Raw genomic sequence first — 13,285 nt, 5'->3', positions numbered from 1 at the left:
ATAAAGATCTTCGCTCGTTTAGCGTTAAATCTTCTAATATATCGAATAAGGAATTGTTTAAAAAATCAAGATACATATCGCCATTTAAATTTCCAGGTAGAATATGATAACCAGTTAATTTGTTACCTAAAGTTGCTACCCAAACATTAACTTTAAATGAGTGTTGGTAATGTGATGCCCTTTTGGCTCGTGGATTCTCATCACACCAGTAGTGTGCATTATGGAAATTACACATACCTTGTCGCGTAAAGGTGGCCTCGTCCGTAAAAAGAATGCATTTTAAAAAATTTGGATTGTGGGCTGTCCTTTGTTGCAATGTTTCACAAAAATCCACTCTAACCGCTAGATCATCTGGCAAGAGCTCTTGGACTTGTGTGTAATGATAAGGATGTAATTACTGTTCTTTCAGTATCCGCCAAGTACTTGAAGAAGAAGTATTTGTTTGTCTTTGTCTTGCTATATTCCTTACGCTAACTGTTGGATCTTGATCAAGTAAATTTAAAATATTATTTTCTTTAATAATTGTTCTTGTTGTTCTTGGTCTACCAGAATTTATTTTATTTGGTCTCACATTCCCAGTTTCTCGACAACGTCGTTCAACGGCTCTAAATGTTTTTTTACTTGGTAAGTTTCTTCTAGGAAACTTTTCTGCATAACGTGTCACGGCTGCACTAGAACATCCTAAACATTCGCCTAAGGTTAATAACATGTCAGTGTATTCAACATTTGAGTACATTTTGATTTGATTTTACAAATAACAAGGTTTCAAAACTAATCATTGTTGATTTATCGTCATAACAATCAACAAATGTCAGATTTCCATGGCACACTTGGAGAAAATAGTTATACCTATTAGAACTTTATCATTACTACCAGCATCAATTATTACTTCATAATTTTCAAATCAAAATATTCCGAAAACGGTACACAGTATCGAGTTTTACCAAGAGTACCTTTTTCGTGTAAAATTGAAAATTGAAAAGTTATATTGACTAATACTTAGTACGATCCGTGTAACTAGCGCCCTCTATGAGAATCAGATATAAAAACAAATTCATGGGATGTATCAGCTTCCAAAACATATTCGTATAAAATTGCATTACAATGTTGCCAGTAGTTTCGGCAAAATCGTAAAAAATGCGTAAAATATTTTTTTTCTTCGACGCCCTGTATCTTGAAAACGGATGGTGTTACAAAAATTTTTTACTAAGCAAACCCCAATTATTTTTCAGTTTTTTACCTACCCTAGAGACGGGGTTACCTTTTTTTGAAATACCCTGTATAGCGACTAAAATTAAATGTAGTGAAACACAGAAATTATAATAAGAGTGTTTCACTAGAGTTCTGCTTGTAAAATTTGACAAATATGTAAATATCAGACAAGAATAACGCAATGCTGTAAAGCAGTAAGATATTTGTAAAATAAACACAAACCTTATTAATTAATTTACTTACGGTAAGTTTACTATAGTAGTTAATCCGCACAGCCATAGAACTACATAACTAGCTTGTGTGAGTACAACAATCTCCGGGGTACAGACTGAACGTATGGCTTCTAGTACACCCCAATCCAACGTTTTTTCGTTCAACAAAATGTTGCAGATCAGAAGTAAATTTCTACATATTTGAAATCTGCAAAAAAATTGTAAAATTGGTTATTGGTGATTAAATAGCCACTTAAACACTAACGTTCAAGCATATAAGTTAAAGTGAGTGGATAGGTAAGCAATATGCGCAATTCATCAATCACTTCTGGCAAACAAATTGTTGTATATCAATCAGTATTGACGGTTCTACCATTTTCAAATGAAATCGTAGCAAGATTTAGATTTTTTCCAAAAAAAAACTCGCTACCATTTGTCTGTCGTCACCAGTCACATACTATAGATAAATTCACATTCAGATGGCAGCGTTCCAGAGATAGGCCTGTACTTTCTATATGCCAGAAATAACTACATTGTTGTCAGTTTTTAATCGTACCTACAATCGTACGTTATGGGCCGGCTCCTATAAAAGAATTATAATTTCGGAAATATTTATGAATGTGAAACGGAAAAATACTACATTTTTTTAATTATATAATTTTTCTGTTGGTATTTTAAAAATAGAAAGTTATATTTCGGAAATCTGGTCTTTTCGGAATTATATCTTCTGTTCAAAATTGTTTACAATTCGTGGAAATGAAATAATTATTTGTATAATCCGTTTTTGATCTTAATGTCCTTTTAATGACACACTTTCTCTACCTGCATTTACAGTTACAGACATTAAAAAATAATTTAGAATTAAAAAAATATACCTATTTATAAATTCAAAATTATTGTCTAATGCCAGCAATTATAAATTCAGGTAAATACTTGAGAGTCATTAAAAGAATTTTCAGTTGATATCAGACGTTTGTGTCGTGTCAGTGTCAAAATGGCCGCGAGTGTAATAAAATTCAAAAACGGTAATTTGTTAAATAGTGAATGCAAAAAAATAGTGTTAAATGTTTTTAACTATTTATCAAACAGTAATAATGATAAAAGTGTATCAACAATAGTGCGGGAAGTTTCTGCTATGACTGGAGTCTCTGAGCGAACGATATTCCGATATAGAAGTGAAAGTAAAAATGGTCCACTCGTAACTCCTATAAGAAAAAAAAGAACCGGTTATTTGAATAGTCGTGAGAATAGATATGATGAAGCAACTCGGTCTAGAATAAGACAAGTAGTGCACGGTTTTTTTATGGACAATATTCCTCCAACCCTTGACGTAGTACTAGAAAAAATTAAGCAAATGGAGCATCTTCCGAATTTTTCCAAGAGTACGTTGAGAAAACTATTGCACGACATGGGTTTTATATATGGCAAACAAGGTAGAAATTCAATATTAATAGAAAAACAAGAAATAGTCGCTTGGAGGCGTCACTATCTCCGGGAAATAAAGAAACTGAGGAACGAAGGAGCCAATATCATTTATATGGACGAATCATGGGTTAATACTGGAATAACCAATGGGCAAGTATGGCAAGATACAACAATAAAAAATAGCCGACAGGCTTTCGTAAATGGACTTACCACAGGTTTAAAAACTCCGACCGGAAAAGGACCAAGATTTGTTTTAGTCCATGCAGGAAACAAAGACGGATTTGTTGAAGGTGCTGACATCACTTTTCTTGCCAAAAAAGGTGCTGAAGATTACCATGAAGAGATGGACGGAGATCTATTTGAAAAATGGTTTGAAGAGATGTTAATACCGAATCTCCCAAAAAATAAAAAGAATGTCATTATCTTGGACAATGCATCTTATCACTCTAGGAAATTAAATTTTCCCAAACAATATTGGGTGAAACGTCAAATTAAGGAGTGGCTCTATGAAAAGGACATTTATTTTGAAGAAGATTACTTAAAAAATGAACTTCTGGAAACTGCTAATGTATTTAAAAATATTTATGACAAATACAAAATTGATTGTATTGGTGAAAAATACAGGAATCACAGTGACGAACAATGCCGCGTAGATGTACATATCTTAAGACTTCCGCCTTATCACTGTGAACTGAACCCAATAGAAATGGTGTGGAGTGAAGTGAAACGGTACGTGTCCTCTAAGAATTCAAGTTTCAAACAAAACGACGTTAAAACATTGATTTATGAAGGTTATGATAAAGTACAGAACAATGGACATTGGAAAAATTACGTCAACCATGTTATAAAATTGGAGAATAATTTTTGGACAGTAGACAACATTCAAGATGACATTGAACACATTAGAATTTCATTAAATGATGACTCTGAAGATGAACTAGATTATGAAAATGAAGATGATTGAAAATTGTTTTTCGGGGGTATTCTTTTCTCAGTAAAGGTAATAAAATATTTAGTTGATCTGGTTGAAATGTAGCACACTTAAATAACTCATTAATCGACATAATTTCAAGTAGTTATATTAGACGTCATTATGCAAAAAATAAAGTTATGAACATTTAATAAATTAGTGCACAATTGAGGCCCCTAGAACACAAGGGGTGTAAGTGCCAAAAACAAAGTTTTGAAAAATCTTTGTTCAAAGTTCGATATAAATTTAAAAACCTAGGTAGCACTTTTTCAGTTTTCAGCATGTTTTCAATGACATGTAATTTTTGATGGTGTTATTGTTGTTAATGTAGAAAGTTTGAAGCCAAAAGTACGTGCCTGTTGTTAGATATCAGTTGCTAAGTGATAAGCAACTGCACTTACACCCTTGTGTTCTAGGGGCCTCAATTAGGGGTTTTTTGCAATTATCTCAGTCATTTGTTTATGTATTTTAATTTACAAACTAAAAAATTAAAAAACTGTTTAAGATCTGCAACATTTATTTGAAACATTTTTCCCTAAAATGCACGAGGAACAAAATAGGCAAAAAAAATGATTTTTTCCAAACTTCATCTTTCTTTAAAAAATAAACAAAGCAAAATTGGCTGTAATTCTTCAAGGAATTATCATCAGTTATCCCTTATCTACCGTTTAGAACATTAAAAAACCTGTAGAATATTTTTCATATTTTTTTCCCTATTAACTGCGGTATTATGTATAAAAGCATTTTAGGAATTATTACCATTTATTTCATTCACGAATTTTCTATTAACAACTTTAGCTTACCTAAACATATCTTAGTTTACCGTGAGTTTGGCCCTGCTTATTTTACAAAAGTAGTAAAACTTACAATGGCAGTAGAATTGGCAACGCTGTTATCCTATATCCGTACACTGCCATCTCAACGTGACTTTTAGTATAGTCAGTCGCATACTAAATTTGAGCTGCCTACATTGAATATATGATAGTGGAGCTAATGGCCAATTAACATTGGTCTTCTTATGGGCAGCAGTCAAATTATGAGGAATCCAAAGACTGTACATTTTTCTCAATCCCAAATAAGCAAGCAAAATTGTTTGTATTTGATGTATGCCTATGCCCTATGATGCACGAATCCATCTAGTTATAATCTATGGAGAGTGCAAAAATGGGTAATTGTTCATTTCTTATAAATCCTAAACCTGTTGTCCGATTTAAGTGATTTTTTAATATGTTATAGCCTTATGCCTTGAAAATATCTTTATAATAATATTGTTGCTAAACCGGTAAATTTTCATTGTATACCGGGTGTACCAATCAAACTGTGTTTTTTCTTAAAGTTTGCATTAACCTGTGGAATATTCGAGCATTTGTAGAATACTGAAATTAAATCGTAACCATAGCCTCATGCTTTCTCAACATTTTGTTTTTTGATTGATTCGCTTATGTTGGATAATACAAAAGTTAGGTACTTAAACAACTAGCCATGTTTTTCATCAATACAGACGATTTAACTCACCAGCAAAATTAACCCCACCACCTATATTATTGTTTTGTTTACATTACCTGTGACAGTTTCTTTTCTAAATTTGTGTCATCGAAGGATTTTTGACATATAGTCGTTGTACGACATTGTTTCAAATCTGTTTCCGTGTTAATAACAATTCTTGAACAATTTGTAATTAAAATTAAATTTTTTTATTAAAATTAACAATTAAAATTTTAATTTTATATCATTGTGAGCGAATATTGTTTAAGTTGAAATTTTAGTGCTTATCACAAAGTTGGTTGTTTTGAAAATTTGTTCTTGCTAAACCACACAATGGATTTTCAATCTACCAATGTTGTTTACCATAAAAAACGTCAAAAATTTACAAAACCATGTTCACTACAAGTCGAGTCACTTCCGCTAGATGGCTCTTTGCATGAGTTTTAGTTTAGAGCAACTTTCCTTTGTTTGCTGCCAGCAACTTCTTGATGTTCAAGTTGAGTACCATCTATCTACTATTTTCTGCCACTTTAAATATATAATTGTACTCTTAATCCTGTCGTGATAATAGCACAGGAAATCTAATATTTTTAAAAGTCGAAAACAAATCCAAAATTTAGCAGGTTGTGTTTTAGGCAAAACAAATTGAGAAATTACAAAAAAAAACAAGATATACTTAGAAAAGTTCAACTAAAATAAACGTATGTAAATACTATGTATATCTAAAAATCCAGATTAAATTCATATAGGGTTATTATCGCGGCAGGGGGAAAATAAACCACTGGAAACGTATATCGCAGATAATCATTCATTATAATCATCACCCAGCCCTTTGCCTCCACTGCTGGACATAGGCCTCCGTCATTTTTGTCTATTGTGCTCTATCTTGAACACTTTTTATCCAATTTCTTGACATTTTCTTGTCGTACAAGATAGTAATTTTCTTGTCATACAAAAAATAGACGACTTTAAAACTGACTATAATTAACTTACCTTATCTGTGCTTGTTGTCTCAAGCTTTCAGCGACTACTGAAGTGCCCAACAAGGAACTGAAATGATACATAGCTCCAGGATTTATGTCGTTATCAGGGCTGGCTAATGTATTTTCATATCTTAAGAGTTCTAAAATTTTGTGCATTGCTTTGTATAGGTCAGTAACGTCGTTCATCATTTCCAATATGTGCGATGCGAACTAAACAAGGAAAAAACTATTTTATTACTTTGAATAGAACTGAACAGTATTAAACATCGAATAATTTGAACAATATACAATGACAAAAGCCCTTAAAAAGTACTTTACCCAGATATTTAGTGGTTTGATTTATGTATACCTGGTAAAAATACACTGATGATAGACTTTTTAGTCAGAAAACGTTCGGTGATGTAGCCCGAAAGGGTCTTTTTAATTATAAACATTTTATACAGGATTTTTAAATAAAACTTTTGTGATTCATGGTATACAGCCAACTACATGAATTTCATTTTCCTTGTGGGTTTTTTTTGTGAAGTTTATGGTTGTTCAACTCCGCTGTAGTCTGTCCTAAGCCCAGTTGAGAAAAGAGGAGGGAAAAGAAAATCGTAAGATCGTAGAATGCATTGATGTAGATAAATACATTCTTAAAAATACTACGAAAAGCCTCCCGCGACTAACCAACTATTCATAAAATATTTTAATTTTACAAAAAATTCAACAAAATCTCGGACATGGACTAAACTAAACCCACGACGGACACGGCCACGAAAAGAGTATATGAATCTGAGAACAACCAACACAGAGAAGCGACAGCCCTTTGAAGTTACGTGGCCAAGCCGCCAATGACAGCTAACAACCAGAAAATTAATAGTCAGTGGGCATATCACACAATATAAATTCTTAAGAGCGTAGGCGCAAAATTTCGGGCCAATGTATTTTTGAAAAATTTAAACGCAGAGTGAAAGACTACATTATTACTGAGGGCCGAAAGTCCCTGAAAACTTCTATAATGTTTATTTTAATAAGTTACAGGGGTGAAAAAAAAAAGAGAAAATTTAGTGTGATTTTTAATTTCAAATATCTCATTCAAAAAAACTTTTTGTTTATTCTAAGGGACTTTCGGCCCTCGGTAATAATGTAATCTTTCATTCTGTATTTAAATTTTTCAAAAATATTTGTTAGTTTTCTCAGGATTCGAAAAAAAATGATTGCGTTTAAAAAGAATTGGCCCGAAATATTGCGCCTACGCTCTTAAATCAAATTGAGCATTTATGTTGACTTTCAATAAGTATGAAATATTGCACTAAATAGTTACCTGCAGGGCCGGCTTTTGTTGACATTCTTAATGGTGTAATTATTTTTTATTTACAAAAGGTAATTTACTGATGCCACCCGGCTGTCGCGGAAGTTACGCTAAAACGTCTTTTGACGTGTCCCGTCCTTAAAGAGTTACACAATGAAATTTGAGATATACAACTAGATCACTAAATATTGAGATATACAACAAATAAAGTTTTAATATTTTTTATTTGTAATTCCCATTTAAAACTCCTAAATATTTTATGTACTTCGATCCATATATTTGATCTTTTTTATTTATATTTAACCAATTAAAAATTGGCAGACAACTTTTGTATATAGCAAAAAGTAGGTGAGTACCTATTTAGTTTTTTCATAATTTAATGTAAGTTTGTTTATTTGCAACCATGTTTTTGCAATTTTGAAGTCTTGTTCTGTTGGAATTTTAAGATTTTCCCAATTATCGGTCTAATTATGTTTTCAACAATTTTTAGTTTGAGCATTTTAGTAATTTCTTTGTTTCGTTTAAGAGCGTAGACGCAAAATTTCGGGCCAATGCTTTTTAACATTTTTTTGGAATCCTGAGAAAACTAACAAATATTTTTGTAAAATTTAAACACAGAATGAAAGATTACATTATTACCGAGGGCCGAAAGTCCCTTAGAATAAACAAAAAGTTTTTTTGAATGAGATATTTGAAATTAAAAATCACACTAAATTTTCTCTTTTTTTTTTTTCACCCCTGTAACTTATTAAAATAAACATTATAAAAGTTTTCGGGGACTTTCGGTCCTCAGTAATAATGTGGTCTTTCATTCTGCGTTTAAATTTTTCAAAAATACTTATTAGTTTTTTCAGGATTCGAAAAAAATGAATACATTTAAAAAACATTTGCCCCAAATTTTGCGCCTACGCTCTTAAATCAAATATTCTCGTGTATAAAACCCTCTATATATTTTTATTTCTTAAAAATACTATATTCGTATTGTTGTCTTCGAGCGCGCCGACATTTGGCCACCATCTGTTGATTTTTTGACCTGAGCCTTCGGAGACTTGCGTCTTTCAATAAAAGAAATAGCACTGACACCAAATTTAATGTTTTCATTTTGAACTAGGTATCCCTTGGCAGACCAAAGTTTATTTTTTTATAGCTCGGACAGACACGTCGGCGTCGGCTTACTGTTCGAAAGTCAAACCAATACTATTATGTAATAACTAATAATAATTACAAAGCAATAGTAATTACCTGTTATTATTCTTAGGAAATCTAAATAAACTTATTCCTTTTCCTGTCACAGATGAATATCCGCGAATCGCACAAATATATCCAGACATTTTAAATATAAATTAAACTTTTTACTATAAACTATAACTATAAACTTATATATTTAACTATAACTATAAACTATAACCTTTTAACTATAAATAAATTATATAAATGGCCAAATGCACTTGTTGTGTCGAGTATTTACCATAGACGCCTACGGACTATCGAAAACAACCAGAATTAAAGAATAAGCACGTGTTTTTGACAGTAACACAACCAGAATCTAGAATCGGGCATGCGTATACAAAAATGGTACACGCTTTTGGACCGCTATGTCGCTTCTATGTGTCTCTGTTATTCTATGATATGAATTTAGGTTGTTGGAACCTATATGGGATTGGAACATACAGTGGACATACAAGACTTGGTAATATACAACATAGATAAACAGTTGGATCAAATTGAAATAAGAAAAATTATTATTTCCGGGTGATTGTAATGGACAGGTTGAATAAAAGACAAAAAATCGGATGATTGAACAATATGAAGAATATTTCAATGACAGTAGCACACGTCTTATAGTGTGCCATCAACATTTCTTAAAAATACAAAACGGTTTTTGCCCATATAAAGAGATTCCGAAATATACATGAGAAGAAAAAATTACAAAACAGACTCATTATTGACTACTGTACAAATACTACAAACAAGGATTGTGGACGGAGCAATAAAAATATGACCAAAATGTATATCAGACCATTAGCTTGTAAAAACTGTACCCTCTCACGCATACATATAATAATATACAACGTACTGAAGATATGAATCAGACTCGGACCACATACTATCTAGATCAGTTGTGCTCAGACTTATACTGCATGGAATCTACCACATAAACTGCAAGCGTCCGGAGATCGACTGCTATACCCTGTTTTTATACCGGGAGGAGTAATTCAAATTTACCGCGCCGCAATATTTGTTTGTAATTGGTCCAACCTCAGGCAAGTTTACTCCACTGTTATGAAATTTTGACACTAATGGCATTTCATAGGTTAATTAAGTTATATCTGTGATTTTTTGTGTTTTCTGCGTTATTCTTTAAATTTTTAGATTTTTAGTCTGCTTTTATATAAAATATTGTCGTTTTTAGAACTCTTTAGCGACGTATTAGTATAATATATTTTTGATATATATTTGAAAAAAGAAGATGTATTTGGTAACTTTTCTAGTGACTTTCTTGGATGTGAATCTGTCTCTTTAGTTTACTCCTCCTGGTTTAAAAACAAAGCATAGTAAAAAAACAATTTTGAAAATAAAAAACTTTATTACACCTTTCTAGTTGATAAAAAGTTGTGACTACAGAGAGTTGTACTTAAAGTTATGTTTTTCATCTTAATTTTATTTGGATGTTGATGCATAGCAATGCATATCATCCACAAGTATTTTATATGATGTTACGTAATTACCGAGGGCCAAATGCAAGCAAAAAAGGGAGATGTTCGTCAGTTAGCCGATTACGATATTTTGATTTTATTATCTTCATTTGGGAAAATGTAGACTCACACAAGTATGTTGATCCAAAGAATGCTGTGAGCTGCTGAGCTACTTGTCTCAAAGACGGATATTTCTCAGACGATATGAAAGACAAAAATTTCGTATCGGTCGCTCTGGATGTAAGGTGTATATCCAAAATTATTTTCAGTACCTCATTTTGGACGAAAATGATCTCCATATTGAACCTAACGGATATTTCAGTGTCAAAGTCAGATCACTGAGCCATTTTTTGTTTTGAAGTAGATGAGTGTTAAACAGTATTCAATTATATTTAATAGCCTCTTGATGAATGAGAGGGCTAATATCAACACGTGCGTTTGTTTACAGTTGGGAATTTGCTGAACGAATGTACCATAATTTATCTGTGAATGCTGATATGCCGAATCGGCATTATCGCAACTTTCCGGTGAATCATAATTATTTCGATCATGCACGTGTGGTGAATCAGGACAGTCCCCGTATTTTCTCCGTGAATCGCGATCGACTTCAAAAACTTTGGCGATCGACCCTTTTAGCACCGCCTTCTAGATAGTTTTTATGACGACTCCAATTTTTCTATAAAAATTAGAACTAAGAGAAAAGATAAAAAATAAACCTATAGATGCACCAGAAGATATGTACGTGACTTTAAAAACACATCTGCACCAGTCGGCAAAAGAAGCCTTAAATTAAAATGAACATAAACAAAAAAATAGAAATTATTGGTGGAATAAAGAATTGGAAGACCTTATGAAACAAAAGAAAGAAATTATATTATGATAAACGGCTGAATACTAAACACTCAGAAAATATATAGAAGATACCACTACATGTATTAGTATACCATGCACAGGACTATTACACCATATAAGCAGGTTTAAACACTGTTAGCTGATACTTTACAACCAAGCCCATCTGAAGCAACGTCTTTCCACTTTAACAACCACAAGGCAAATTACAGAATAAATATCTTCTTCTTTTTCTTCTTCCTCTTTATAAGCGATTCTGCTTGTTCATTGGCGGATTAATAACTCTATGGAAGGTTGTCACTCTATTTATTGCGCGGTCGTCCGATATTTCTTCTGCCGATTGGTGACTTATCTCTTGCTTCTCCGTTCGGCTCGCGGAGATAAGAATACGGCCGAGGCAAGAAGGCCCTGCCTGTCGTAAGAATGGGTAGGAATCGAGAGGTGGAGAGCCGTCGCTTGAGGTGTCGGGTTTGTAGAAACGCACACGGTCGCTTAGGCGACACGGTCACCGGTCTACATTCCTAGTATCCGAGGCCACGCTCTCGGGGACCACTCTACTCTCATTCCAAGAGAACCAGGAGAGGTTGAACGAGCTGGGCCCGTACACATCTCTTTTGGCTTTACACCACCAATCGTGGTGTCGGTGCCCCGGCACGTACCCGCCTGGAGATTTAAGAGAGGTAGAGGAGAGATCCTCGGCGGCGACCTGTCTACGTGCAAGGTGGAAATTCCTCTGTCTGCGTCACCTGTCCGCCCGTGGGAGAGGATAACGGATGGGTGAGGTAATCGCAACACAGGTACTACGGGGGAGGTGGAGTCCCACGATGCGTACGCGTATGCGTATTTTGGTGTCGGACTCGTAGGGGCAGTGGAGGCGCTTCATCTTGGACTATCAATATTGCGTCGTCTGCATAACAGAGTATTTTGATTTCTTTGTTTCCCATTATGTATCCTCTTCCTTTGTTAACACTTTTGGTGATTTCATTCATGATCAAATTGAAGAGCATGGGGCTCAATTAATCCCCTTGTCTTATTCCGCTGCCTATTTCTATAGGTTCTGTAAGTTGTCCATCTATTCTGACTTTCATTTTGTTGTTTTGGTAAATGGTTTCGATAGTTTTTATAATATTTAGGGGAACTTCTCTCTTATACAGAAGATGGATTACATTTTCTCAGTAATTTGCTTTATAACGAATATCGCATCTGTACACGATGTTCCACTACGAAAACCCTGTTGTTTATCTGCTAAACTTATCCTCTGATTTATTAGCACTTGTAAAATTTTAGTTGTAAGTTTTAGCGTAATATTTAACAAGTTTATTTAACTCCGCCTGCAGTTCGACAGAACTGTTAACGGTCCCAAGCCTGGATAAAGGAGGAGGGGGTCTACATAAAGGTTAGCACCCTACTGATAGCTTTTAAGACCATAATACTCATAGAAACAGGATTATGCCTCGGAACAGACTAAATATAAAAGAAAAGGAACTATTCTTATATACTAGATCGCACCAACAGAATCTGATTTACACCAAATTCCAAATTACTATATCCATCATTCAACTTCGGTGAGATCTAAACCATTAAATACATAATACAAGAACATCTCCAACATTCATACAGTTCCACAGATTTTCTCTTTGCGGCGCCAGAGGAAATAAATTACACAACCATTCTTAATGATTGTAAAATTTAACCAAAATCTGTTTTATAAATAGTAAACGTTATTTTATGTTAATGTTAAGTCACTTCAACAGATATTATAAACACAACCAACAAAATGTAAACATTGACTTTTGAGGACACAGGCAGATGAGATAGTTAGTTTACTGAACCATATTCAAACGAGATTATTTTCTACCTATTAGACCATGACAATTAAAAGTAATAATGTGGGAGGAAAATGATGTTTACCTGGTAATCCATCTCAGATTGAATCTTCTCTAATAAACCTTCCATGATGACATCAGGTGCACGTAGATTAAAAATTTCTTTCTCGAATGCCTGGGCGAATGATTCACTCATTTGTTGTTCTAAATATACGATGACTTTAAACAAGTTCATTACGTCATCTGTCGTGTCTAGATCTACGAAAAGAAAATGAAAGTAAAGCATCAAATGAACATAATTTAAGGTTAATTGAATACACCACTCTTGTTAGA

The 13,285-nt window shown here is 33.4% G+C and overlaps 1 protein-coding gene across 1 annotated transcript in view; it reads right to left on the bottom strand.

The window, feature by feature from the left end:
* The window catches only part of Nup160 (nuclear pore complex protein Nup160), a 71,924-nt gene that overhangs the window by 23,126 nt on the left and 35,513 nt on the right, over positions 1–13,285 (bottom strand). The window contains exons 11-13 of the mRNA XM_072536635.1: positions 13,038–13,210; positions 6,298–6,497; positions 1,456–1,632 (exon numbers count right to left, since the gene is read on the bottom strand). Of these exons, the coding sequence (XP_072392736.1) occupies positions 1,456–1,632; positions 6,298–6,497; positions 13,038–13,210 (550 nt within the window). The remainder of the gene's footprint in view (positions 1–1,455; positions 1,633–6,297; positions 6,498–13,037; positions 13,211–13,285) is intronic.

The sequence above is a fragment of the Diabrotica undecimpunctata genome, chromosome 7 (genome assembly GCF_040954645.1).
Source record: "Diabrotica undecimpunctata isolate CICGRU chromosome 7, icDiaUnde3, whole genome shotgun sequence".
NCBI lineage: Eukaryota > Metazoa > Arthropoda > Insecta > Coleoptera > Chrysomelidae > Diabrotica > Diabrotica undecimpunctata.
This window is presented reverse-complemented; position numbering and strand designations above follow the sequence as displayed.